At 44.1% G+C, this 24,838-nt stretch overlaps 1 protein-coding gene across 1 annotated transcript in view; it reads left to right on the forward strand.

The window, feature by feature from the left end:
* Nucleotides 1-24,838, forward strand: part of LOC124796033 (carboxypeptidase B-like) — a 128,044-nt gene that overhangs the window by 75,725 nt on the left and 27,481 nt on the right. Inside the window, exon 6 of the mRNA XM_047260118.1 lies at nucleotides 201-346. Coding sequence (XP_047116074.1) covers nucleotides 201-346 — 146 coding nt within the window. The remainder of the gene's footprint in view (nucleotides 1-200; nucleotides 347-24,838) is intronic.

The raw sequence follows: 24,838 nt of genomic DNA on the forward strand, positions 1-24,838 counted from the left end.
GTTTGTATTCACTTCTTTAGAATCGCTGTTGGTTTCTTAATTCTGGATGCAATTGTTACTGGTTTTAATGGATATTTCTGTCTTACTATAATTAAAAAATGACTTTCCGAATTGTTTACCACAGCACTTGATATCTAACCGTGATGTGTCACAATTCACCTTTTTACTAGGACGAGGTTACATTCATTCTTTCTTTTCAGAGGTTGGCACCAGTGAATCGTCCTGTGGCGAGGCCTACGCCGGAGAGGGCCCTTTCTCTGAACCTGAGACAAGAGCACTGAGGGACTACGTACTCAAGAACGCTGATCGCATAAAGCTTTACCTTACGTTACACAGCTACGGAGGAGTAAGTAACTACAGCAAAACGATCAACGTTCTTTCTTACGCTTAGTATACGGGGTGTAAACGGTATAAGGCGCCAAAATTATACAGATGGCACATCTCGCAATGCTTGACAAAAAAATCTAGTAACATGTTTGCGTATTTCCTACGGTTGTACCAGAAAAAAAAACAGTTCCTCTAAGGATAATGGTTTTGGAAACGTAGATACTTGGCCGTGCACGTACGTAATCAATCGGTTCCTGTTATTGCCCGCTGCGCGTATTGACATCGCAAGCGTAAATCGTTAACACACAGGCAACTGCGGCCTAAGTGGCTGCGTCATTGTAATACACCGGGCGACGACAGTAGGCGAGTAACCTGTGCAGATGTTATTGCAACTCTGCTAATTGTTAGGATGGAAAGAAGATTTACTATAGCTGAAGTATGCGATATGCATTTAATGTATGGCGAGGCAAAAGGTGTTGCGAGGGCAGCTGTACGAATTTATCGAGAACGCTTCCCACAACGACGACTTCCTGCACGAAAGACATTTGCTGCTGTGCACCAAAGGTTTGTGTCACTCTAATTCTCTACTTGTATGCGATTATTATGCATTTACATCTTAATAAAGTACAGTAGTTATCTGCACGTTTGTAAATTTTCGTCCGTATGCGAAACGTATCTTCTGTTCTGATATGCTTTCCGTTTTTGTTACATCATGATAGAATACAGCTGACGAGTACGTATTTAATTACCTTAGATTGAGAGGTACTGGCTCTTTACTGCCCCGTGCAGAAGGTTCAAATGGTTCAAATGGCTCTGAGCACTATGGGACTTAACTTCTGAGGCCATCAGATCCCTAGAACTTAGAACTACTTAAACCTAACTAACCTAAGGACATCACACACATCCGTGCCCGAGGCAGGATTCGAACCCGCGCAGAAGGTAGAGGCCCACAACGCGCCGATCGTACATTGGAAGCTGAGTAAAGAATTCTGGACCGCATCCAGGAGGATCCTTCTCAGAGTACTAGAAGCATCGCCCGCCACGTGGGTATATCGCACACTGTGTTCATCGCACTTTGCAAGAGGAGCGTCTGCAGCCTTACCACATTCAACGCGCACAAGCATTGGAAGAACAAGATTTCCCTCCACGACGTGAATTCTCAGAGTGGTTTTTGTTACACAGTGCGCAGCATGATTTTGTTAACAAAATACTCGTCACAAATGAAGCGTCTTTCACTCGCGGCGGAATAACTAATTTCCATAACATGCACACGTGGAGTGTACACAATCCTCGCCACGTAGTGGCAACACATTTTCAGCGACGATTTTCCGTAAATGTGTGAGCGGGTATGCTCGATAATTACATTATTGGGCCCTATGTTTTACCTGCAAGTTTGACTGGTAACTATTACCGAACGTTTCTAGAGGAAACATTGTTACCAATGTTGTTAGAAGACATTCCGTTAGGCATACGTCATAACATGTGGTTCCTCCACGATGGTGCTCCACCCCACATTGGTCACAGAGTACGCAGATTTTTGGATAGTCGATTTCCAGGACGATGGATCGGACGTTCGGGTCCACGTCGATGGCCAGCACGCAGCCCTGATTTAAATCCACTGGATTTTTACTTTTGGGGTCATATGAAGGAACTTGTTTATGCTGAGCCAGTAAATAATGTGGACGAACTGACGCAGAAGATTTTAGATGCTGCCAATACCAAAAGGCCAATGTGCATGTGTCTGAACGAGTGCGACGAAACTGGGTTCGCCGTAATGAAGCATGTGTAGAAGCGAATGGTGGTCAAATGGTTCAAATGGCTCTGAGCACTATGGGACTCAACATCTTAGGTCATAAGTCCCCTAGAACTTAGAACTACTTAAACCTAACTAACCTAAGGACATCACACACACACCCATGCCCGAGGCAGGATTCGAACCTGCGACCGTAGCAGTCCCGCGGTTCCGGACTGCAGCGCCAGAACCGCACGGCCACACCGGCCGGCGAATGGTGGTCATTTCGAACATTTATTGTAGTATTGGTGTAAGAGGAAACGAAGTGACGGGTTTTTTTTTCGTTACGAGGTTGTTGTACTGAAGGAAAATAATGTGAATTTAGTATTCGTTATAGCATTGCCGTAAAAAGGTGAAACAGTTGATCGTAATTAATGCGCAACTATCTACTTTGTGATTGATTGAATTTGTACTAATGGAAATACATTGTGTTTGATATTAGCTTGTCATCACTACTCAAAAATGTTCAAATGTGTGTGAAATCTTATGGGACTTAACTGCTGAGGTCATCAGTCCCTAAGCTTACACACTACTTAACCTAATTATCCTAGGGACAAACACACACCCATGACCGAGGGAGGACTCGAACCTCCTCCGGGACCAGCCGCACAGTCCATGACTGCTGCGCCTCAGACCGCTCGGCTAATCCCGTGCGGCTGTCATCACTACTACGACCTTCGTTCTCGACTTGTTGAGAAACAGTCTGGTTGTATTCAATTCACGTAAAGCGAATTACACATTCTTGACAACCCAAAACCGTTTACATTCCTTTTTTCGGAACCATCTGATTATCACACCACGTCGTTGTACACGTCTAATAATTTCAATCCTCTGGTCGGCTCGTTGCCTTTCTCTGGCCGCCCCGTCATTGTAGGCAATATGCTCGGTACGCCGTGTACTGTCGGTTGACTACGTAAACCGAAATGCGTGTACTATCTATCCTACGAACATTAGGTTTTAATAATACAAAAATAAAGTACATGATACAAGAAAATGTCATTAGACTTTTTTGTCAAGCACACCGAGATGTACCATCTGTATAATTTTGGCACCTTATACCGTTTACATCCTGTACACTGGTGCCCAAAATTAAAGCAATAAACCGCTGTTTCTCCGCCCTACGTTTAATTCACAATATAATCATATAAACTGTCAACTCATGTCCGTACGGTCGTGTTTTGCACGGAAGATGGCATTTCGGTCAACGGAAAACCACGCCAACGATGACGTCAGGGCACTCATCAAAGGAAGCAGTGTTTGTCGGGTAGTCCCACATCTACAATAGCTGTGTACACAGTCACAGACGGTTGCAGTATGACACAGAAAAGACATCTACCAGACTCTCTGCATGGAGAGCCGTACGAAGAATGGAAGCAGGACAGTCAGATTCATGTGGCTCGATGGCTTAACGTGAATCGTTCTGTGGTGTCACCGCCAGACACCACACTTGCTAGGCGGTAGCCTTTAAATCGGCCGCGGTCAGTTAGTATACGTCGGACCCGCGTGTTGCCACTATCAGTGATTGCAGACCGAGCGCCGCCACACGGCAGGTCTAGTCTAGAAAGACTTCCTAGCACTCGCCCCAGTTGGACAGCCGACTTTGCTAGCGATGGTTCACTGTCTACATACGCTCTCATTTGCAGAGACGACAGTTTAGCATAGCCTTCAGCTACCTCATTTGCTACGACCTAGCAAGGTGCCATATTCTTCATGAATTTATTCTTAACAGATAATATTGTGAATCATGTACAGTCAAGAGCGACGTTCATCATTACTGGATTAAAGTTGAGTATCAAACTAATTACGTCCGCTTTCTGAATTGTCATTCCTTGTCATGTTCCAGACCTCACGTCAGTATAGTTCTTCCCTCCTCACGCTAGCCTGCGTGAGCTAAAACGCGTGCATTTCGGCCTCCATTCGTAACACCGTGTTGGCTCTTATGCTAACAAAAAACGTTCTGTTGTTTCTCGGATGTGGCGACGGTTTATAGAGACCGAAGCTGTATCATGGAGACCAGGGCAGGGCCAACTACGTGTGGTAACAGAAAGAGAGGGCCGTTATTTGGCTGTAAAGGAACGATGGTACTGCCTTAAAACTGCGTAGCAACTGGCATCGGACCTAGCAGCATCCACTAGACGTGTCGTATCGAGGCAAACGGTGTAGAGAAGACTTCGACAGAGTGGCATTGTCGGAGACCTGCTGTATGTCTGCCTCTGACGCGTCTTCAGAGAAGGAATGTCTAGAATAGAGTCGCCAACATGCCACCTGGACAGTCGATGAGTGGACCAATGTTCTTTTCATAGATGAGTCCCGATTTGGTCTGGAGAGTGATTCTCGACGGATTCGCATCTGAATGGAATGTTAAACACGATTTCGAGACCCGGATATTGTGGAAAGAGACAGATATCGAGCAGGATCGCTAATGGTGTGGGTAGGAATTATGTTGACCACTCTAACACCTCTTCATCAAATTGTGCGGGTGAATTGGAAAGGTTCCATTGCTGTCGGGTACCGTGATGAGCTCTTGGGACCTCTTGTACGTTTATTGCGAGGTGCTGTGTGTCCAGATTTCGTATTGATGGACGATAGTGCTCGATCTCATGGTTGATGTTTTTTTGGAAACGAAAAATACTGCACGCATGGCGGGGACTGCTCGCTCTTCCGATTTGAATCCCATTGAGCATGTCTGCGATGCACTAGGGAGGCGGGTTGCATCACATCAACATCCACCAACCACTCCCCAAGACCTGTGAGCAGCTCCGTAGGAAGAATGGGCGCTATTGCCTCAACATGACATTGATGACGTTATTCATAGCCTGCTCTGTCGTTATCGGGCCTCTATTGCTGCCACAGGAGGTCACATCCCATAGTGAACACATTAAGCATTTGTCGGAAAGTGTATACAAATCTGTTAAGTTGGCAAAAACGAAGAACATTTGCGCGTACTGTTCTGCATGTAGCAGTTATTTACATTCTGTTTTCTTTAGATTGTTTCTACTTTTCTATCATCTGTTTACATTGTTTTGTGGCAAAATAAACGCCAGCTTGCTAAATTTCCGTTGTCGCGTTAATTTTGGATACCTGTGTAGAATTTCGGTACTGTGAAATATATCTCCACTACTGCAGGGCTCTGAGCACTATGGGACTTAACATCTATGGTCATCAGTCCCCTATAACTTAGAACTACTTAAACCTAACTTACCTAAGGACAGCACACAACACCCAGTCATCACGAGGCAGAGAAAATCCCAGACCCCGCCGGGAATCGAACCCGGGAACCCTCTACTGCAAGCTCTTTGCCTTTACGAATGACCTGCAGCAAACAAACGAGCAAACAAATGAGAACACAGTATTCTGTTACCGCGAAACAGCCGAGCTTCTGACAATATGGTCTGTCATTTCCCGTGTGGAACAACAGGCTTCCATTATGCTGGTAAGTGCAAAGATAGAACTGCAAAGTAAAAGCATTTCTTAAATTTATCAAAACATTAATTGGTTCCACTAGATCCTACTGCACTCACTGCACATACCAAGAACTGAGAATATGATTTACAGTAACAACAGTAACAGATGTTTACTGAGGAATGTGTCATCATTTCCTTACTGCGATCGATAGTTCATTCGTAACAGCAAAGAGGTTGCAGTAGAAGAGATGTGTTTCACAGTAATGAAGATGAACAAATGCTTATATCTCTCACGCTACGCATTTTAGACCACGATTTTAAATTTAATAGAGTGCCTAAGGCATAAGTTACAGAGTTCTTTGCGACAACCAACGTTAACTCTGCCGCCATACTGACGGTGGTCAGAATATTGACAACAGCCAGTCTATCGTTTATTTCTGAGGAAACGGAACTACTTTATTTGGGAAAACGTTTGATTTCTTTTTGCAATTTGTTTAGCGAAATATAAATAAACACCCCTAAAGTGTGTTCAGCGTTCAATTGCACGAATCGAAGTGACAGGAGCGAACGAAAAGACGGGTGACAAATATGAAACGGGACAAATTCTTTCCAACTACAACGAGCTACATCAGTTCATCACTTCTAAGAGAAATATATGTACGATAGAAATGATTGGAGGCTGCTTTTGTCCAAAGCAATCCCAACTGACTTTAATTCTCCACAAAAAAGGAGATGAACTCGCACAACCAGGGCCCAGAAAGCGAACTTTCGGCAATTTGATATATAAAACTCTTAATAAGTCATCACTAGCACATAGTAAGTCTTTAATTTAATAATTATACTGTTTGTACATTTTTTAGAAAAACATAAAGCTAGCATGAGCTATTTGAACGTATTCTAAGTCAGTTTCGAGGAGGCGGGCGACATCCTTGACTACAGATAAAATAGAGGACGGGAATTCAATTTTCTTCAAATATGACGGACGTACAGCCAGTCTATGATATTTAAAATCGTCGATTTTAGAACCCGTGTTCACTGGATATTTTTCTTCTTATATTGGGTCCATAATACGAGGGTTGTTCAACAAGTAATGCCTCACGTTTTTTCTCATGGCATATTTATTGCTAAGTGTCAGAATTTGGTGACAATACACATCAACATGTCTTGTCCATGTCTAATTTTTCTACGTAGTCTCCATCACGTTCTGTGGCCGTACGCCAACGTTGTGGAAGAGCATGTATTCCCTGCTGGTAAAAGCTCTTGCCCTGTAGACGTAGCCATGTTTTCACTGCATGACTGGCTGTCTCGTCATCTTCAAAGTGTGTTCGCCATAGAGAATCTTTAAGCGGCCCAAAGTGATGTAAGTCCGAGGGTGCCAGGTCTGGACTGTAGGATGGATGAGGCAATGGCGTCCAACCCAGTTTGGCGATGTGTTCCCGGGTTCTCAGATTTGTGAGTGGGCGTGCATTATCGTGTTGGAGCAAGATTTCTGCTGCATTCTCGTCCGATCGAACATGTCGGAAACGGTTCTCGAGTTTATTCAGAGTCTTCCCGTATGCTCTGAAATGATGGTTGACCCTCTTCGCATCACATCCACGAGAATGACGCCATCACACACCCAGAAGACGATCACCATGACTTTTCCAGCAGAGGGCTGGTCTTGAATTCTTCTTTTGTGGTGAATGAAGATGTTGCCACTCCATGGACTGCCTTTTTGTTCCCGGCACACAGTGGTGCACCCAGCTTTCGTCTCCTGTAACGATCCGTGACAGAAAGGCCCCTCCGTTCGTCTCAAAAAGCTCCAACAATTCACACGAAATGGCCTTTCTTCGAATCTTTGGCCCTGTAAGCATTCGTGGAACCGATCGTGAGCACCTCTTTGAATACCTGAGTCTCTCGATCATTGCAGACGCACTTACAATGCTGACCGACAACTGTAGAGCCAATTGTCGAATTGTGATGCGTCGTTCGCACGATTCAGCATGTCTGGAGCAGTGGCTGTGACCCGACGTCCCTAGCGTGGCTGATCATGGAGCTCTGTTTCTGCATTTCCTGAGGCTGTAACTTTCTTTACCCATCGCCCAGCTGCACAACTGCAGCATTGCCATACACATCACACAAACGTTTATGGATGTTCACGACAAGAATTCAATAACAGCACGCTGCTTGTATCGTGAGTCGTCTATAGACGCCATTTTGACGCTGTACTACGGCTCTGCCATCTGCCAGAACGGTTCGAAACTTCACCGGCGCACAGAACAAACATCAAATGCGAAGCACCAACAAGGAAATTTGTCTAGTTTATTAATGGCTTTTTTAAAAAAATGTGAGGCATTACTTACTGAACAACTCTCGTAAAACCTCTCAAAACCTGAAATAGTTCTTTTAACACCCTGTATACGCTTGACGTTGGCCTCAGTTCGGCGAGGAAGAGACCACGAGTTTCTTCAGGTATGCCACACCATCTCAAGCCACTCGTTGAAGGATAGATCGCGTGGAGAAACGAAAATGCGGGGATGTTGATTGCTATACTTCACCCGTTATTCCACATAGACCCTGATATTTGCTGTGTGGCTAAAATAAGATGATTTAGTAGGCCAATCGAGGCACAATAGGTTGCCAGAGTGTTTTTCAGATCACTAACGTACACTGACAAGCCAAAACATTACGACCACCTGCTACATAGCTTGCTGGTCCATTTTTGGAACGCAGTACACCACCTGTTCTGCGTATGACGGATGCGATAGTTTGTCAGTAGGTTTGTGGAGGTATGCGGCACCAGATGTCTATGCACGAGTCATGTAATTCCGTAAATAACGGGCCGCTAATTTGTGTATGTGGTGATGATGCCCATTAGCGACGCAGATAGGTTCCATATAATTTTACACCAGGCGAATTTTGTGGCCAGGATATCAACGTGAGTTCGCTATGAGGCTCCTCCAGCCACCATAGCACAGTTCTGGCTTTGAAATTCGGGCAGTGAAAAATAGGGGAAGACGTCAAGCATAAAGCTGCAGCTGTCAGCGAGCTTTCCATTACCGCCACAGATCTCATGAAAGAGCAGGAGAATGTTTCCCATATATAATACCATTCCCACTGGCCTGCGTCGGTGGTGTGATGCACGTTCCGAGCCGCCGTTCATCTCGATGATGGCGTTTATGGAGATGAACATCGACCTGGTGTAACAAGAAACATGATTCATCCACGCAGGTGAGAAGTTTCCATTAATCCACGGTCCAATGCCGCTGATCCTGCCCATTTCAATCGTAATGGGTGGTGTCGTTGGGCCACTTTATGAACACGTAGAGGTCGTCTGCTGCAGAACCCAGTGTTCAACCACGTGCGCTAAATGGTGTACCCCCCAACGCTTCTGCGTTCATCAGCATTGTGCTTTTTCAGCGGAGATGCCGCCTCCGAACTCTACGATCTGTGTAGAGTTGTGGGCGTTCAACCATTTACCGGTAGTTTCACTGCCCTTCTACCACTTTCTGTAGATGCTCACGACAGTAGTACGTGAACATTTATCCAGCTTCGCCGTTTTCGAGATTCTCGTTCACAGGCTCCGGGTAAAAGACGCTTGTATCAGTGGATTTCCCCATCTGTGGCTTCTATTGCCACTAGGATGTCTCTCTTTTCGTCTCTGATCGGCCTTTATACTTTTCTTAGCTCGTTAAGTACCAGCATCGCATGTTCTGGATGATCAGTGGATGTGTGTGCAGTCTTGATCAAGGCTGTTGCCATTCTGAAAGACGAGTGTGTCCACAGCATAATCATGCTGAAGATGTAGAAAAAAGAGCAGCTCTTGGTCTATCTTTTTCATGATCACAATCACCTGAATGCGTGGGCTCAAGTCATAACACGAAATGCACTCGCAAAACATTACAGAACCACCTCCTACCTGGACGACAACCCTATGCATACTGTAGGCTAAATATGTCTTTGCAGTTGACACCTCGCATCATTTGAAAAGAGGCAAAATCGCGACTCTTTGCTTCACACTACACGCCTCCAGTCACCTACTGTCCAGTTTCTTTGTTGTTTGACACCCTGAAGATGTGAAACTTGACGTGCTGCGGTGAGTAATGACCTTTCGCGAGGTAGAGCCCGCACAGGATACGATGGCAGATGCGCAGTGACCAGTTTTCGTCCGAAACGCTGGGCGAGTTCATTCGTTTGTTCGGAAGTGGAGGCAGACAGTGTTTGCCCCTTTTCCACCGGTCAGCGATGACAGAATAGAGGCTCATGCCCTGCAATCTTTGCTAAATATTTTTACGGAAACGATTCAGTAAAAAGAAATTCATTTTTTCGTTACTTATACCTTTGTATGTCAGCTTCGTGATGATGTGCCCATCATTTCGCTAATGGTCATAGTTATTGTGATATTTGCATGTAAGTAATTCGAAAAAGTTCGCAGTGAAAAATAGGGGTCGCTTTGATTTTGCGTTTGTTGCGTATTACATAATGCGTTCCTGTGTATGAAATTTAGTTTAGATATTGAATTTTTCTTTATACAGAGTGGTCCATTGATAGTAACCGGGCCAAATATCTCACGAAATAAGCGTCAAACGAAAAACTACAAAAAACGAAACTCGTCTAGCTTGAACGGGGAAACCAGATGGCGCTATGGTTGGCCCGCTATATGGCGCTGTCATAGGTCAAACGGATATCAATTGCGTTTTTTTTAAATAGGAACCCCCACTTTTTTATTTCAGATTCGTGTAGTGCGTACAGGCAAATGAATGTTTTAGTTGGACCACTTTTTTCGATATGTGATAGATGGCGCTGTAATAGTCACAAACGTATCAATACGTGGTATCACGTAACATTCCGCCAGTGCGGACGGTATTTGCTTCGTGATACATTACCCGTGTTAAAATGGGCCGTTTACCAATTGCGGAAAAGGTCTATATCGTGTTGATGTATGGCTATTGTGCTCAAAACGCCCAACGGGCGTGTGCTATGTATGCTGCTCGGTATCCTGAACGACATTATCCAAGCGTCCGGACCGTTCGCCGGATATTTACGTTATTTAAGGAAACAGGAAGTGTTCAGCCACATGTGAAACGTCAACCACGACCTGCAACAAATGATGATGCCCAAGAAGGTGTTTTAGCTGCTCTTGCCGCTAATCTGCACATCATTAGCAGACAAATTGCGCGAGAATCGGGAATCTCATAAAAGTCGGTGCTGAGAATGCTACATCAACATCGATTGCACCCGTACCATATTTCTATGCACCAGGAATTGCATGGCAACGACTTTGAACGTCGTATACAGTTCTGCCACTGGGCACAAGAGAAATTACAGAAGGAGCCAGATTTTTTGCACGCGTTCTATTTAGCGACGAAGCGTCATTCACCAACAGCGGTAACGTAAACAGTCATAATATGCACTATTGGGCAACGGAAAATCCACGATGGCTGCGACAAGTGGAACATCAGCGACCTTGGCAGGTTAATGTATTGTGCAGCATTATGAGAGGATGGATAATTGGCCCCCATTTTATCGATGGCAATCTAAATGGTGCAATGTATGCTGATTTCCTACGTAATGTTCTACCGATGTTACTACAAGATGTTTCACTGCATGACAGAACGGAGATGTACTTCCAACATGATGGATGTCCGACACATAGCTCGCGTGCGGTTGAAGCGGTATTGAATAGCATATTTCATGACATGTGGATTGGTCGTCGAAGCACCATACCATGGTCCGCACGTTCGCCGGATCTGACGTCCCATAATTTCTATCTGTGGGGAAAGTTGAAGTATATTTGCTATCGTGATCCACCGACAACGCCTGACAACATGCGTCGGCGCATTGTCAATGCATGTGCGAACATTACGGAGGGCGAACTACTCGCTGTTGAGAGGAATGTCGTTACACCTGTTGCTAAATACATTGAAGTTGATGGACATTATTTTAGCATTTATTGCATTAATGTGATATTTACAGGTAATCACGCTGTAACAGCATTCGTTCTCAGAAATGATAATTTCACAAAGGTACATGTATCACATTGGAACAACCGAAAGAAAATGTCCAAACGTACCTACGTTCTGTATTTTAATTTAAAATACCTACCTGCACCACTGTTCGTCTAAAATTTTTGAGCCATATGTTTGTGACTATTACAGCGCCATCTATCACAAAGGGAAAAAAGTGGTCCAACTAAAACATTCATTTTTCTTTACGTACTACACGAATATTTAAAAAAAAATGGGGGTTCCTATTTTAAAAAACGCAGTTGATATCTGTCTGACCTATGGCAGCGCCATCTAGCGGGCCGACCATAGCGCCATCTGGTTTCCCCCTTCAAGCTAGACAAGTTTCGTTCTTTGTAGGGTTTTCGTTTGACGCTTATTTCGTGAGATATTTGGCCTGGTCACGGTCACTGGACCACCCTGTATACTTGGTGGAAGTCTCTATCTGTCATCAATCTCGAGAAAATTGATTTGATGTAGCACTCATTTGCGATTGCATGCACCAGCAATAAAGCCAGAGTGAAATATCAACAACATTCCTTATATTTCATAAACGGTTTGAGATAGTGTAATGAAATTTTGGCAAGTGATAGCATGCAAAAAGGTGAGTATTTTGCCGTAAGGTTATTATGGAAAACTTCAATATCTATCGTGCTTTTCAACTAAATACAGACTTTTCGATGAACGAATGTAATTTTTAAGGGCAATCGGAGGCTGGTGAACGAGATATGCTGCTGTTTTTGGAACAACATGAGTGAAGACATTACACTTCTATTCTTGTACCAAGGATGTGTTTTTCCATAAGCTATTGATGTTTCTTGTCCTCAGTTAATAGATTTAATAAACCACTGTTTCAAAATTCTCTCGCACCTGCGCCTGCACAACATGTTAGTGAGGTACATTCGGTAAACTCTGCTGTGGTTTAGGAAAAGAAACAAATCTGAACAAAGCAACAAGAGAAATGTAGGTGTACTGGTAGATAGGACAGCTTGGCTGTGGAAGTGGAAGGGTCGCCCACAACATAGACAGACAACAGTATTCACAATTACAAGCACCCTAGCTTTAATGATCTTCCAGCAATAAAGGCTCTTAACAAATCTCAACTAAGCAAGGACATAAACTTGGTTACAAACATATGTTAACCTTCAATCAGTGAAAAACCCCAATAAAGAATTACCAATCAATAAAACGCAGATAAAGGACTGCTTTACAAGAATGCTTAAATTAAGTAAAATCATGAAGGCTAAGTTACAAATTTTATGTTAAGCTTCAACAGGTGAATAAACCCAATAAAGAATTCTCATTTAAATAAAACATAGATGTTGTCTTGCAAACGTCCCTATCTGGTGACCCAGGGATCGAGACGTGGCTGCACAATCCGTTACAGCCATGCGGATAAGATACCTGTCATCTCGACTGCTAGTGATACGAGGCCGTTGGGATCCAGCACGGCGTTCCGTATTACCCTCCTGAACCCACTGATTCCATATTCTGCTAACAGTTATTGGATCTCGACCAACGCGAGCAGCAATGTCGCGATACGGTAAACCGCAATCGCGATAGGCTACAATCCGACCCTTATCAAAGTCGTAAACGTGATGGTACGCATTTCTCCTCCTTACACGAGGCATCACAACAACGTTTCACCAGGCAACGCCGGTCAACGTTTGTGTACGAGAAATCGGTTGGAAACTTTCCTCATGTCAGCACGTTGTAGGTGTCGCCACCGGCGCCAACCTTGTGTGAATGCTCTGAAAAGCTAATCATTTGCATATCACAGCATCTTCTTCCTGTCGCTTAAATTTCGCGTCTGGTCTGTAGCCCGTCATCTTCGTGGTATAGCAATTTTAATGGCCAGTAGTGTAAAATGTGGATGTCCGTAAACTTTCGATTAAATAGGTATGCGATCGACAGAAATTTGGATTAGACTCTAAACTGTCTATGGATCAGTAAACAATCATTCGATAAAACCGTGGTTGACTATTTTGTGTGTGTGTGTGTGTGTGTGTGTGTGTGTGTGTGTGCACGCGCGTTTTTTTCACTGTGATTAGGCTGTTATTAGCGTATATGAATCTGTCCGTGCTATATGGAAGTTCATGGTCATTGGTATCGACATTAGAAACTTGCAGAGACAAGATACTGGCTTCAGTCATGTGGTTTTTTTTTCCATCAACTCTGAAGCACTTCACTTAGAATCTACAATTCTGTAAAATGTTTTCATTCATACAAACGGGCTTCTAGTCAGATTTGAAATGAGGAGCTGACAGTCGATTTTGTCGTCAACAGTAGTCTGTAAAGTGAAAAGAAGTATAAGAATATGGTAGCGGAAGAAAAGAGGAAAATCTGGGAGGAATTGACAAGCGAATTGGAAAAGGATGTTACTGAGAGTAAAGGGATGGTATATGGAATTACAAGGAGGAAGAGGAAGGAAAGCTGGTGAAAGGGAAACTTGGAGAGCTAATAACGCAACCATAGGAGATAAGGAAAAGATGGAAAGAGTACTTTAATAAAAAAACCGAATGAACAAAACTCCATTGGAAATGAAACAGAAGTACAGACGGGGACCTAGGCCTGGAAGAAGAGAAAGACATTGTAATGTCTGAAATAGAACAAGCACTGAGAAGAATGAAAGGCACTTGGGAGAGATGATAAAGGTAACTGGACCTACTAGGCTACAGTGGCTATATATTGCTAAGATGCATTTGGACAAAGAGTGAGGAAAGGGAATAATAATGCCAGTGCTCAAGAAGGGAGACAAAGAAGTGTGTGATAAGTATCGAGGGATCACACTCTTGTCACAAGTAGCAAAAATGATGGAGAACGTACTGGAAAGAAACTAAGCGAAAAAGTGGAGGGTCAGTTAGAAGAGGATCAATTGGCTTTCGGTATGATAGATCAACAGAAGACCCAATCTTTAGCATGAGACAGTTGATGGCAAGGGATTATGTTAAAGACCTGGTGATGATATATTTTGACTTAGTGATGGCTTACGATAGTGTCCCCCAGAGAAAAGGTATGGGAAACTTTGGAGGGACAGGAAGTTGGAAAATAAACGATTGAAATCCTTCAGCTGTGTCCAGATCTAAGATGATTCGTTTAGGAATGTTACGGGATTGAGACAAGTAAGTGTGGTTTCACCATTATTACTTACAATGGGAAGGATGAAATTGTGAAAAGACAAAAGAAGCTGATAGAGGAAGGGAGATGAGGTCACTGCTATTTTCCGATGACATTGTGGTATGGGGAACCAACAGTAAGGAGGTACAGGAACAAATAGACATCTGAAATGAAAAAAATCAAGTGATATGGAACGAAAAGCAGTGTGGGGAAAAGCAAGACTAAGTTGGTAACCAGAGAAAACAGAGAAGACAAGATACACATTAACATTAAAGGACAAGATATTGAAACTGTGGATAACTTCAAATATCTACGAAGAGTGATAATGCAAAATGCAAGAATGGAGACAGCAGTTAGCAAAAGGGTACAACAGAGCAATGCATTTTACCAATGTGGGAGAGGCTCAGTCTGAGGAAGAGAGATACCAATGAAGTGTAAGGAAGAGCTGTACAAGGCGTACTTTACAGCAATACTGACTTATGCATCAGAGACTTGGACAGGAACAAGAAGAGTAGAAACCAACTCACTGAAATAAAATTCCTAAGAAATATGTTAGGGAAAACGTGGACAGACAGAGTAAGAAATGAAGATTTTGGGAACGGAACTGGAGTAGAAAAGCTGAATGAGGGAACTGAGAAGAACAGGTTAATATGTATATGTGGTGGCTGTTATTTCAGACATTGGTGTCCGTTCTTTCAGACGTCTTTTCTTTAAGGCATTATTTCTGATTCAGCGACCATATATATATATATATATATGCGAGTGTGTGGTGCCTCTTCTTTCAGGCATGTCCCGCTGAAACACCTGATTTTAATCATATACAAAATACCAGGTTTTCATATGGATATGGCATACCCGAAGAAACTTGTAGTCTTTTCCTCCCCGAAATGAGGCCCACAACAAGTGTATACGGGGTGAAAAAAAGGATGAAACGTGAAGCTTACTTGGATAGCCGAATCGCTTAATGTAACCATCCACCCGCGTAAAGCGGGAAATCAAGATTAGACTCCCGGTTTGGCACAAATTTCACTTGTTGCCACTGGATTTATTTCAATGCCCGATTGTGACTGATGCCTGAATTTCTCTTACATCATGTATACGTATGCCAACTGAATCGCTGTACACTACATCCGAATTCTTGCAAGAATCAGGTGACGCTGCGAGCAAAGTTAAAGTTCAAATTTCACTTTCAAGACATCGTTCACACAGGAGAACCGTACAAACATACTGTCATTTGACCATCGGACAGACTCCCGTATGGACTAGATAGTAATAAGCATCCATGGCGTAGAGAAACTACGGAAAGATTTGAAAGCAAATAAATCACCAGGTCCGGATGGAATCCCAAATTGGTTTTACAAAGAGTACGCCTCGGCATTCGCCCCTTACCTAACTTGCGTTTATCGTGAATCTCTCGCTCAGCACAAAGTCCCAAGCGACTGGAAAAAATCGCAGGTGACTACAGTATGTAAGAAGGGTAAAAGAACGGACAAGCAAAATCATAGACCAATATTCCTAACTTTGGTTTGCTGCAGAACCTTTGAACATATTCTCAGCTCTAATGTAAGAAACTTCCTTGGGAGTGAGAAGCTTATGTCGACGAATCAGCATGGTTTTAGTAAGCATCGCTCGTTCGAAACTCAGCTTGCCCTTTTCTCACGTGATATACTGTGAACTATGGATGAACGCAACAGGCCCGTTCCATATTTCTAGATTTCCGGAAAGCAGTTGACACCGTGCAACCTTGCAGGCTGTTACCGAACGCACGAGCATATGGAATAAGTTCACAGATATGTGAGTGGCTCGAAAACTTTTTAAATCATAGAATCCAATATGTTGTCCTCGACGGCGAATATTCGTCGGAGACAAGGGAACCGTCAGGATTTCCCCAGAGAAGTGTGATAGGGCCGCTGTTGTCTTCAATACACATACTTGATTTAGCGGACACGGTGGACAGCAATCTGTGGTTGTTTGCTGATGATGCTGCAGTGTACGGTAAGGCGTCGGAGTTGAGTGATTGTAGGTAGATACAAGACGACTTAGACAAATTTTCTGATTCGTGTGATGAATGGCAGCTAGTTCTAACTGTGGAAAAATGTAAGTTAATGCCGATGAGTAGGAAGAAGAAACCTGCAATGTTCGGTTACAGTAAAACTAGTGTCCTGCTTGACACAGTCAAATCGTTTAAATATCTGGGTGTAACGTTGCAACGAGATATGAAATGGAACGAGCATGTGTGAATCGTGGTAGGGAAGGTGAATGGTCGACTTGGGTTTATTAGGAGAATTTTGGGAAATAATGGTTCACCTGCAAAGGAGGCCGCATATGGGATGCTGGTGCGACCTGTCCTTGAGTACTGCTCGAGTGTTTGGGATCCGTACCAGGTAGTACTGAAGGAAAACATCGAAGAAATTTAGAGACGGCTGCTAGATTTGTTACCGGTAGGTTCGAACAACGCATAAGTGTTACGGAGATGCTTCGGAAATGCAAGTGGGAATCCCTGGAGGGAAGGCGACGTTTTTTTCGAGATGCACTATCGAGAAAATTCAGAGAACCAGAATTTGAAGCTGACTGCCGACATATTCTACTGCTGCTAACGTATATTGCGCGTAATGACCACGAAAATAAGATTTGATGTATTAGGGATCATACGGAGGCCTGTAGACAGTTCAAATGGTTCAAATGGCTCTGTGCACTATGGGACGTCTGAGGTCATCAGTCCCCTAGAACTTAGAACTACTTAAATCTAACTAACCTATGTACATCACACACATCGATGCCCGAGGCAGGATTCGAAACTGCTACCGTAGCCGTCGTGCGATTCCAGACTGAAGCGCCTAGAAACGCTCGGCCACACCGGCCGGCTTTACACAGTCGTTTCTTCCTCGCTCTGTTTGCGAGTGGAGCAGGAAAGGAAATAACTAGTAGTGGTAACAGGGTACCGCCCGCCGCTCACCGCACGGCGGCTTGCAGCTACGTAGATATAGAAAAACGATAATGGACAGTGGACGCTGTATGTGTTGTGTGCGACAAATTGAGAAATTTGGCTGGTCTTGAAGTGTGCTCGGATATCCGAAGCACTTACGGCGAACGCTCGCGTAAAACGGGAAATCTGTGTTCGTGTCCCGGACCAGCAGAAATTTTCACTTGTCACCACTGGATGTATTTCAGTGCCCGACTGCGGCTGAGATCTTAGTTTCTCTTAAATCTGGTTAAAAGTGTTTGGACATGTAAAGAGAATGTCGATGGTAGAATACCGAAACGAATGACGGGGGTCAAGTCTGAGGGTAAGAGAGAGACCTAGAGTATGATGGACTGACTCAATGAAGAATAGTGTAAGAAGAAGGAATCTGGGCTGGAACGAAACTTATAAAAGAAGAATGTTGGAAAGACAGAGGAAAATGGAGAAGAACCGTAAATGTCCCAACCCGGCCTGACGCTCGATAAAAAGGAGGCGAAGACTATAAGTAGTCTGATTCCTTTGCAATAAATTTCCATCATTTTCGTAAGATTTCAGAATATGAGAAGCACGCTTCGTTCCCGTGCCGAATGCCATTTACGTTGGGGTAATAAAATAATTTGATGTAATTGGTTCAAATGGCTCTGAGCACTATGGGACTCAACTGCTGAGGTCATTAGTCCCCTAGAACTTAGAACTAGTTAAACCTAACTAACCTAAGGACATCACAAACATCCATGCCCGAGGCAGGATTCGAACCTGCGACCGTAGCGGTCTTGCGGTTCCAGACTGCAGCGCCTTTAACCGCACGGCCACTTCGGCCGGCTTGATGTAAGTAAAACACACTTCGCGAATTTCAGTTTTTAGATAGTTTAATGAGCAAATTACACTTTTTCCCGATCGTAGTAACATCTCTATCGTTGCTGCCAACGTAATTCGCAACTTTCCTCGTCAGCTCCGGTCGCGCAGTAAAATGTGTCACTGCCGATTACACACCAGCGCTTCTGATAAACGTAAAGCTAGAGGGACCTTTTTCATCACTTCCTCCTGTGCAAATACTATTCGATATCAGGTAATTCACTATCGCAGGAAACTAGGTGATTTCACGCAGTCCACGCTATACACTTACGTCAGTGAAGCGTGACTAACTTATCACACGCGGGCGAGTACTCGTCGTAAACAACCCGCTACACCCCGTATTTACTTTAGACCTACTGGCTGTCAAAACTGATGCATAGCTGCCTCTAATTGGAAGCCATCTGCTTCCCTCAACCACAATGTGCGCGTTGTCGGCTGCAACAGGAAGATTTCTGCTACGACTTTCGAAAGTTACAACGGCATACGTGCAACAGCGTAAGAAATGGGAAAGCAGCGGTTGATAGAGTAAAAACAGCTTGAACCTGCTCTGGACTCTTTTAAGCTTTTATTTGATTCATCACTGCAATCTTTAAGTGGCCTTTTCAAATCGTGTTACCACCAACATACATTTCTATAGGCTGAAAAACGGCATCATGAGATATCTACAACTAATGTAAATAAATAAATACTTGGTGCCGGAGATAAAACAAATTAAACTCTGTTGCGCAGGACGAAAAAGCACTCGTCGGCACTATGGTGGGTGCTTAGATTTACTTCTGGAGGAAGCCGAGTAGATATTACAACACGCATGAAATATTACATCAATTTATTATTAATTGAACAACATGAAATATCTTCAACTTTTGTAGTCCTGTCTTCCTCAGTTGCGTGTAGTATTATACCGTAACATGAAATATTTTAACTTTAAAACAACCTATGTACACAGGACTTTCAATTTATATTTGTTACTGTCTCTAAATGCTAACGTATCATTTGATACAGTATCGAATAATAGTCTCTTCTCTCAATTTTAGTTGACTTTAAACTTCGCTATATAGTTCTGTAACACAACTTTCGCGCTGCTGGTTCGGTAGTGAGATGGTGCTGTCGTCTTCGGCGATGATTACAGTGTGGGGTTGAGCGGTTCTTTTGGTTTTTTTCCTTTATTATTTCATCCCCCTCGCCGCATATGGGCGGGGGGGGTCAGCCAGGTGAATTAAAAAATTTAGAATGAGCAATACAAACAAAATTAGGGACTACTTTCCGTTTTAAATTGAAAATCAAAGATGGACAGTTAAAACACGGAAATATAGGCATTTTAAAAACACATCGCAGTGAGGTGAAATTTCTCTGATAAAAACCCAGAAGCACTGTACTTTCACTTAAAATCTGAAGGACCTACAGTAGCATGAGAGGTGTTGCTGGAAGATAAAGTATATTCTCTGGGGTTTGAGGGGTGTGGGTAGAAATGTGGTGTCACCGCCAGACACCACACTTGCTAGGTGGTAGCCTTTAAATCGGCCGCGGTCCGTTAGTATACGTCGGACCTGCGTGTCGCCACTATCAGTGATTGCAGACCGAGCGCCGCCACACGGCAGGTCTAGAGAGACTTCCTAGCACTCGCCCCAGTTGTACAGCCGACTTTGCTAGCGATGGCTCACTGACAAAATACGTTCTCATTTGCCGAGACGATAGTTAGCATAGCCTTCAGCTACGTCATTTGCTACGACCTAGCAAGGCGCCATTATCAGTTGCTATTGATCTTGTTAATCATGTACCGTCAGACCGACGTTCACCTTTAACGGATGAAAGTTAAGTATTCCACCAGCTACGTCCGTTTTTCTATATTCTAATTTCCTTGTCCTGTTCCAGACGTCACGCCAGCCTGCGTGAGCTAAAACGCGTGCCTTTCGGCTTCCTCTATTTATACGGGTTGGCTCTCCTGCCAGCCCACAACAAGAAAGATAGTGGTCTGTTAGACAGGAAAACTAGGGAGATGAGAGGTAGAAGCTGAAGTGAATAGTGGTAAATACTGTAGGTTGGAAAGACAGCAGGTGAGGTGTACTGTGTCGTTTGGGTAGGGCAGCGGTTGCAAGAAGAAAGGGATGAGGATGAATGGAGAGGGGAAAGGACAGAGGAGCCCTGATGTGGAGTGGATAGGTGGGGAAGAGTTAATAAAGTTGGTAGGAAGGGTAAATATCGGGGCGGATCCCACTGTCTGGGAGAGGGAGCTGGTTGGAGTTGTGTTGGGATAGACTATGGTGTGTGTGTGTGTGTAGGTGTGGGCGCAGCAGCATACCAGGGTTGGTAATCAGAGGGGGCACAATGAGGTTTTTGGAATCTAGTTTGTAGACAGTACACGAGATGCGGAGGTGTTAGATGTGGGTGAGGAGGGGTGGGAATTTGCTGAGATGCTAGAGGATCCAGTTGGGGGAAGGTGGCTGAGCGGCACTCCGCTCTGATGTAAATAAATGTTCAGCAGCGGCATCGAATGTAGATTCTTGTGGGCGTATCTACGTCGACGTCTGTTATTCGTCCTTGCGTCTGGCAGTGATTGTTCGTATTTGTGGAACCGCTGTGAGGTACCAACGTGGTTATGGTACGTCGTTCTCCGGTTGACATCACGCACTCAGTATCTTACAATTTCGATTAAGAACGGTTGCAATAACTATTGCTTAATGGCGCATTTCGCCTATTCAGGGCATCATGACATTTTCTACAAAAATAGAAGAAAGGAAACAATAAATAGCCAGAAGTACAGTCCTCTCAAGCACAGCTCGAATTAAAAATGCCACACCATTAGAAAGCGAACGTAAGTTTGCTGGTATGCTGTAAAATAAGCATATGTCAAGATCGCGCTAAACACCGTATGTACCTCTAGAATTAATATGAAGTAATCTGCATCTACATCTGTATCCACATACATATTCCACAAGCCACCATGTGGCGCATGGCGGAGGGTATCCTGTACCACTACTAGTCATTTGCTATTCCGTTCCGTTTGCAAATAGAGCGAGGGAAAAACGGCTGTCTATAAGCTTCTGTACGAGCCCTAATCTCTCTAATCTTGTCTCCATGGTCCTTACGCAAAGTGTACGCTGGCGGCGTAGAATCGTTCTGCAGTCACCCCAAAATGCCGATTCTCTAATTTTTCCTAATAGTGCTCCTCGATGAGGAAGTACAATAGCAGACCAAAATGAAACGTCCGCACCTTACCCTCGATACACATGTAACAGCAGGCACGGCGGTGCAGCGATAGCACCACACCAAATGGCAGTCCTTGTGACAGCTTTCAACGGTGAAGCGCAAACGGCCGTAGACGAAAACGATAGCCGTCTGTAGAGCTACGAAGAGGTGTTGCCAAAGAGACGTCTGCAAAATCGCGTTGTAGGCACGCCAAGCAGCTGCGCCCAGCGCACAGAAACTGCCCGCGATCATGTTTCTTGATTTGGATACTGCACTTATACATTTGCACGTTACGCATATGTCTTTGCACGACTGTATAATAATTTCAAAGGTGTTTTGACGAACACGTGGGAATGATTTTTTTTCGATACTTCACTACGAATACAGTTCTTTTTTTGTTTTCGTGTCTAATAGAAAACTGACAAAATGAATACCCGGGCAATACTGAATTTGCCAGTCAGTACCTTATAATAATGACAAACAGTAAAAATAGTAATTGGTGTAGCAGAAAAACTATAGTCCATATTCGTGTCATCTTCTTCTATCATCTTCTTCTTTTGCCTATCGTTTATGCCGTCTAGTACAGAGTCCGCATTTTTTAGAGTTTGGTAAATTTTATTTTATTATTTATTCATACATTTATTACCGTGGCACGATCAGAGACATAAGGCCCTCTCCCACATCCAGCCAGGTGTTCCTTATATTTATCACCTCATTCGTTAGGAAATACGTTTTACAATACATCCTACGTCAAGTCTGGTATGTAATACAAACATTTTACAAAAATTGTGTGTGTGTGTGTGTGTGTGTGTGTGTGTGTGTGTGTGTGTCTGTTTGTTGCACATCTCCTTCTAAATCACTGGACTGATTCCAACCAAATGTGTCACACATAAACTATGTTATCAACAGTATCCGGACACCCCCAGAAACATAAGTTTTTCATATTAGGTGCATTGTGCTGCCACCTACTGCCAAGTACTCCATAACAGCGACCTCAATAGTCATTAGACACCATGCCATGCGACAGCAGAATGGGGCGCTCCGTGGAACTCACGGACTTCGAACGTGGTCAGGTGATTGGGTGTCACTTGTCACACGTCTGTACGCTAGATTTTAACACTCCTAAACATCCCTAGGTCCGCTGTTACCGATGTCATAGTGAAGTGGAAACGTGAAGGGACACGTACAGCACAAAAGCGTACAGGCCGACCTTGTCTGTTGACAGACAGAGACCGCCGACAATTGAAGAGGGTCGTAATGTGTAATAAGCAGGCATGTATCCAGACCATCACACAGGAATTCTAAACTGCATCAGGATGCTCTGCAAATACTATGGCAGTTAGGCGGGAGGTGAGGAAACTTGGATTTCGTGGTCGAGCGGCTCCTCTTAAGCCACGCATCACGCCAGTAAATGCCAAACGACGCCTCGCTTGGTTCAAGGAGCGTAAACATAGGACGATTGAACGGTGGGAAAACGTTGTGTGGAGTGACGAATCACGGTACACAATGTGGCGATCCAATGGCAGGGTGTGGGTATGGCGAATGCCCGGTGAAAGTCATCTGCCAGCGTGTGCAGTGCCAACAGTAAAATTTGGAGGCGGTGGTGTTATGGAGTGGTCGTGTTTTTCATGGAGGGGGCTTGCACACCTTGATGTTTTTCGTGGCACTATCGCAGCACAGGCCTACATTGATGTTTAAGCACCTTCTTGCTTCCCACTGCTGGAGACCAATTCGAGGATGGCGATTGCATCTTTCAACACAATCGAGCATTTGTTCGTAATCCACGGCCTGTGGTGGAGTGGTTACATGATAATTACATCCCTGTAATGGACTGGCCTGCACAGAGTCCTGAGCTGAATCCTATAGAACACTTTCGGGATGTTTTGGAACGCCGACTTCGTGCCAGGCCTCACCGATCGACATTGATACTTCTCCTCAGTGCAGCACTCCGTGAAGAATGGGCTGCCATTTCCCAAGAAACCTTCCAGCACCTGACTGAACGTATGCCTGAGAGAGTGGGAGCTGTCATCAAGGCCATACTGAATTCCAGCATTACCGATGGAGGGCGCCACAAACTTCTACGTCATTTTCAACAAGGTGTCCGAATACTTTTGATCACATAGTGTACATCTTACTGTCAGGCAACAATCGCTGCGGGCGTAAGAACCACCTACGTATCATAGTGCAGATGATATGATGTCATAAACAACGAGACGCATGAAAAACTGCCGCATATGCATGACGTTTAACCGCATTACTTCTGTTAATAACTGCATTGACAATAAATTTCGCAGTTAATATCCACGTATGCCGCTCAATGCACCTACAAAAGTATATCATGGTAAATGGAAATGAGCGTATGGCTTTGTTAACTGGGAGGGCCCCGTCCGGAGAAGTTCGGCCACCGAGTGCAAGTCTTATTTCAATCGACGCCACATTGGGCGACTTGCGTGCCGGTGATGAGGATGAAATGATGATGAGTACAACACAACACCCAGTCCACGAGCGAAGAAAATCCCCAACCCGGTCGGCAATAGAACCCGGGCCCGCTGCATGGAGGCAGACACGTAACCACCCAACTAAGCAGGCGGACTATGTCATGGTACCACACACGTTTCAGGAGATATGACGTTATAAACACTGAGATGCGTCAAAAGCAGCCGCATCATGCATGACATTTAAATTTATAAATTTTTTGCTGCGACATCTATTCGCACCATATTTCCATTAGAGTATCCACATATGCCGCTGAATCTACCTACACAAATACATCATTATACGACACATAGTTCAAGCGATATGATGTTATAAACACTGAGATACGGGAAAAAATGCCGCATTATGCATGTTTTAATGCGTTTATTCTATACCACTGACACACTCCTACAGTCGAGTTCATTTAAGAAAATCCCTGACACATCGCAGCGCTTTTGACAGCTTTCAACGGTGAAGCGCAAACGGCTGTAGACGGAAAAGATAGCCGTCTGTAGAGCTACGGAGAGGTGTTGCCATAGGGACGTCTGCAAAATCGCGTTATAACTACACGAAGCAGCTGCGCCCAGCGCACAGAAACTGCCCGCGATCATGTTTCTTAATTTGGATAATGCACTTATACACTTGTACATTACGCATATCTCTTTGTACGACTGTTTCATAATTTCAAAGGTGTTTTGACGAACACGTGGGAATGAATTTTTTTCGATACTTCACT

The sequence above is a fragment of the Schistocerca piceifrons genome, chromosome 4 (genome assembly GCF_021461385.2).
Source record: "Schistocerca piceifrons isolate TAMUIC-IGC-003096 chromosome 4, iqSchPice1.1, whole genome shotgun sequence".
NCBI lineage: Eukaryota > Metazoa > Arthropoda > Insecta > Orthoptera > Acrididae > Schistocerca > Schistocerca piceifrons.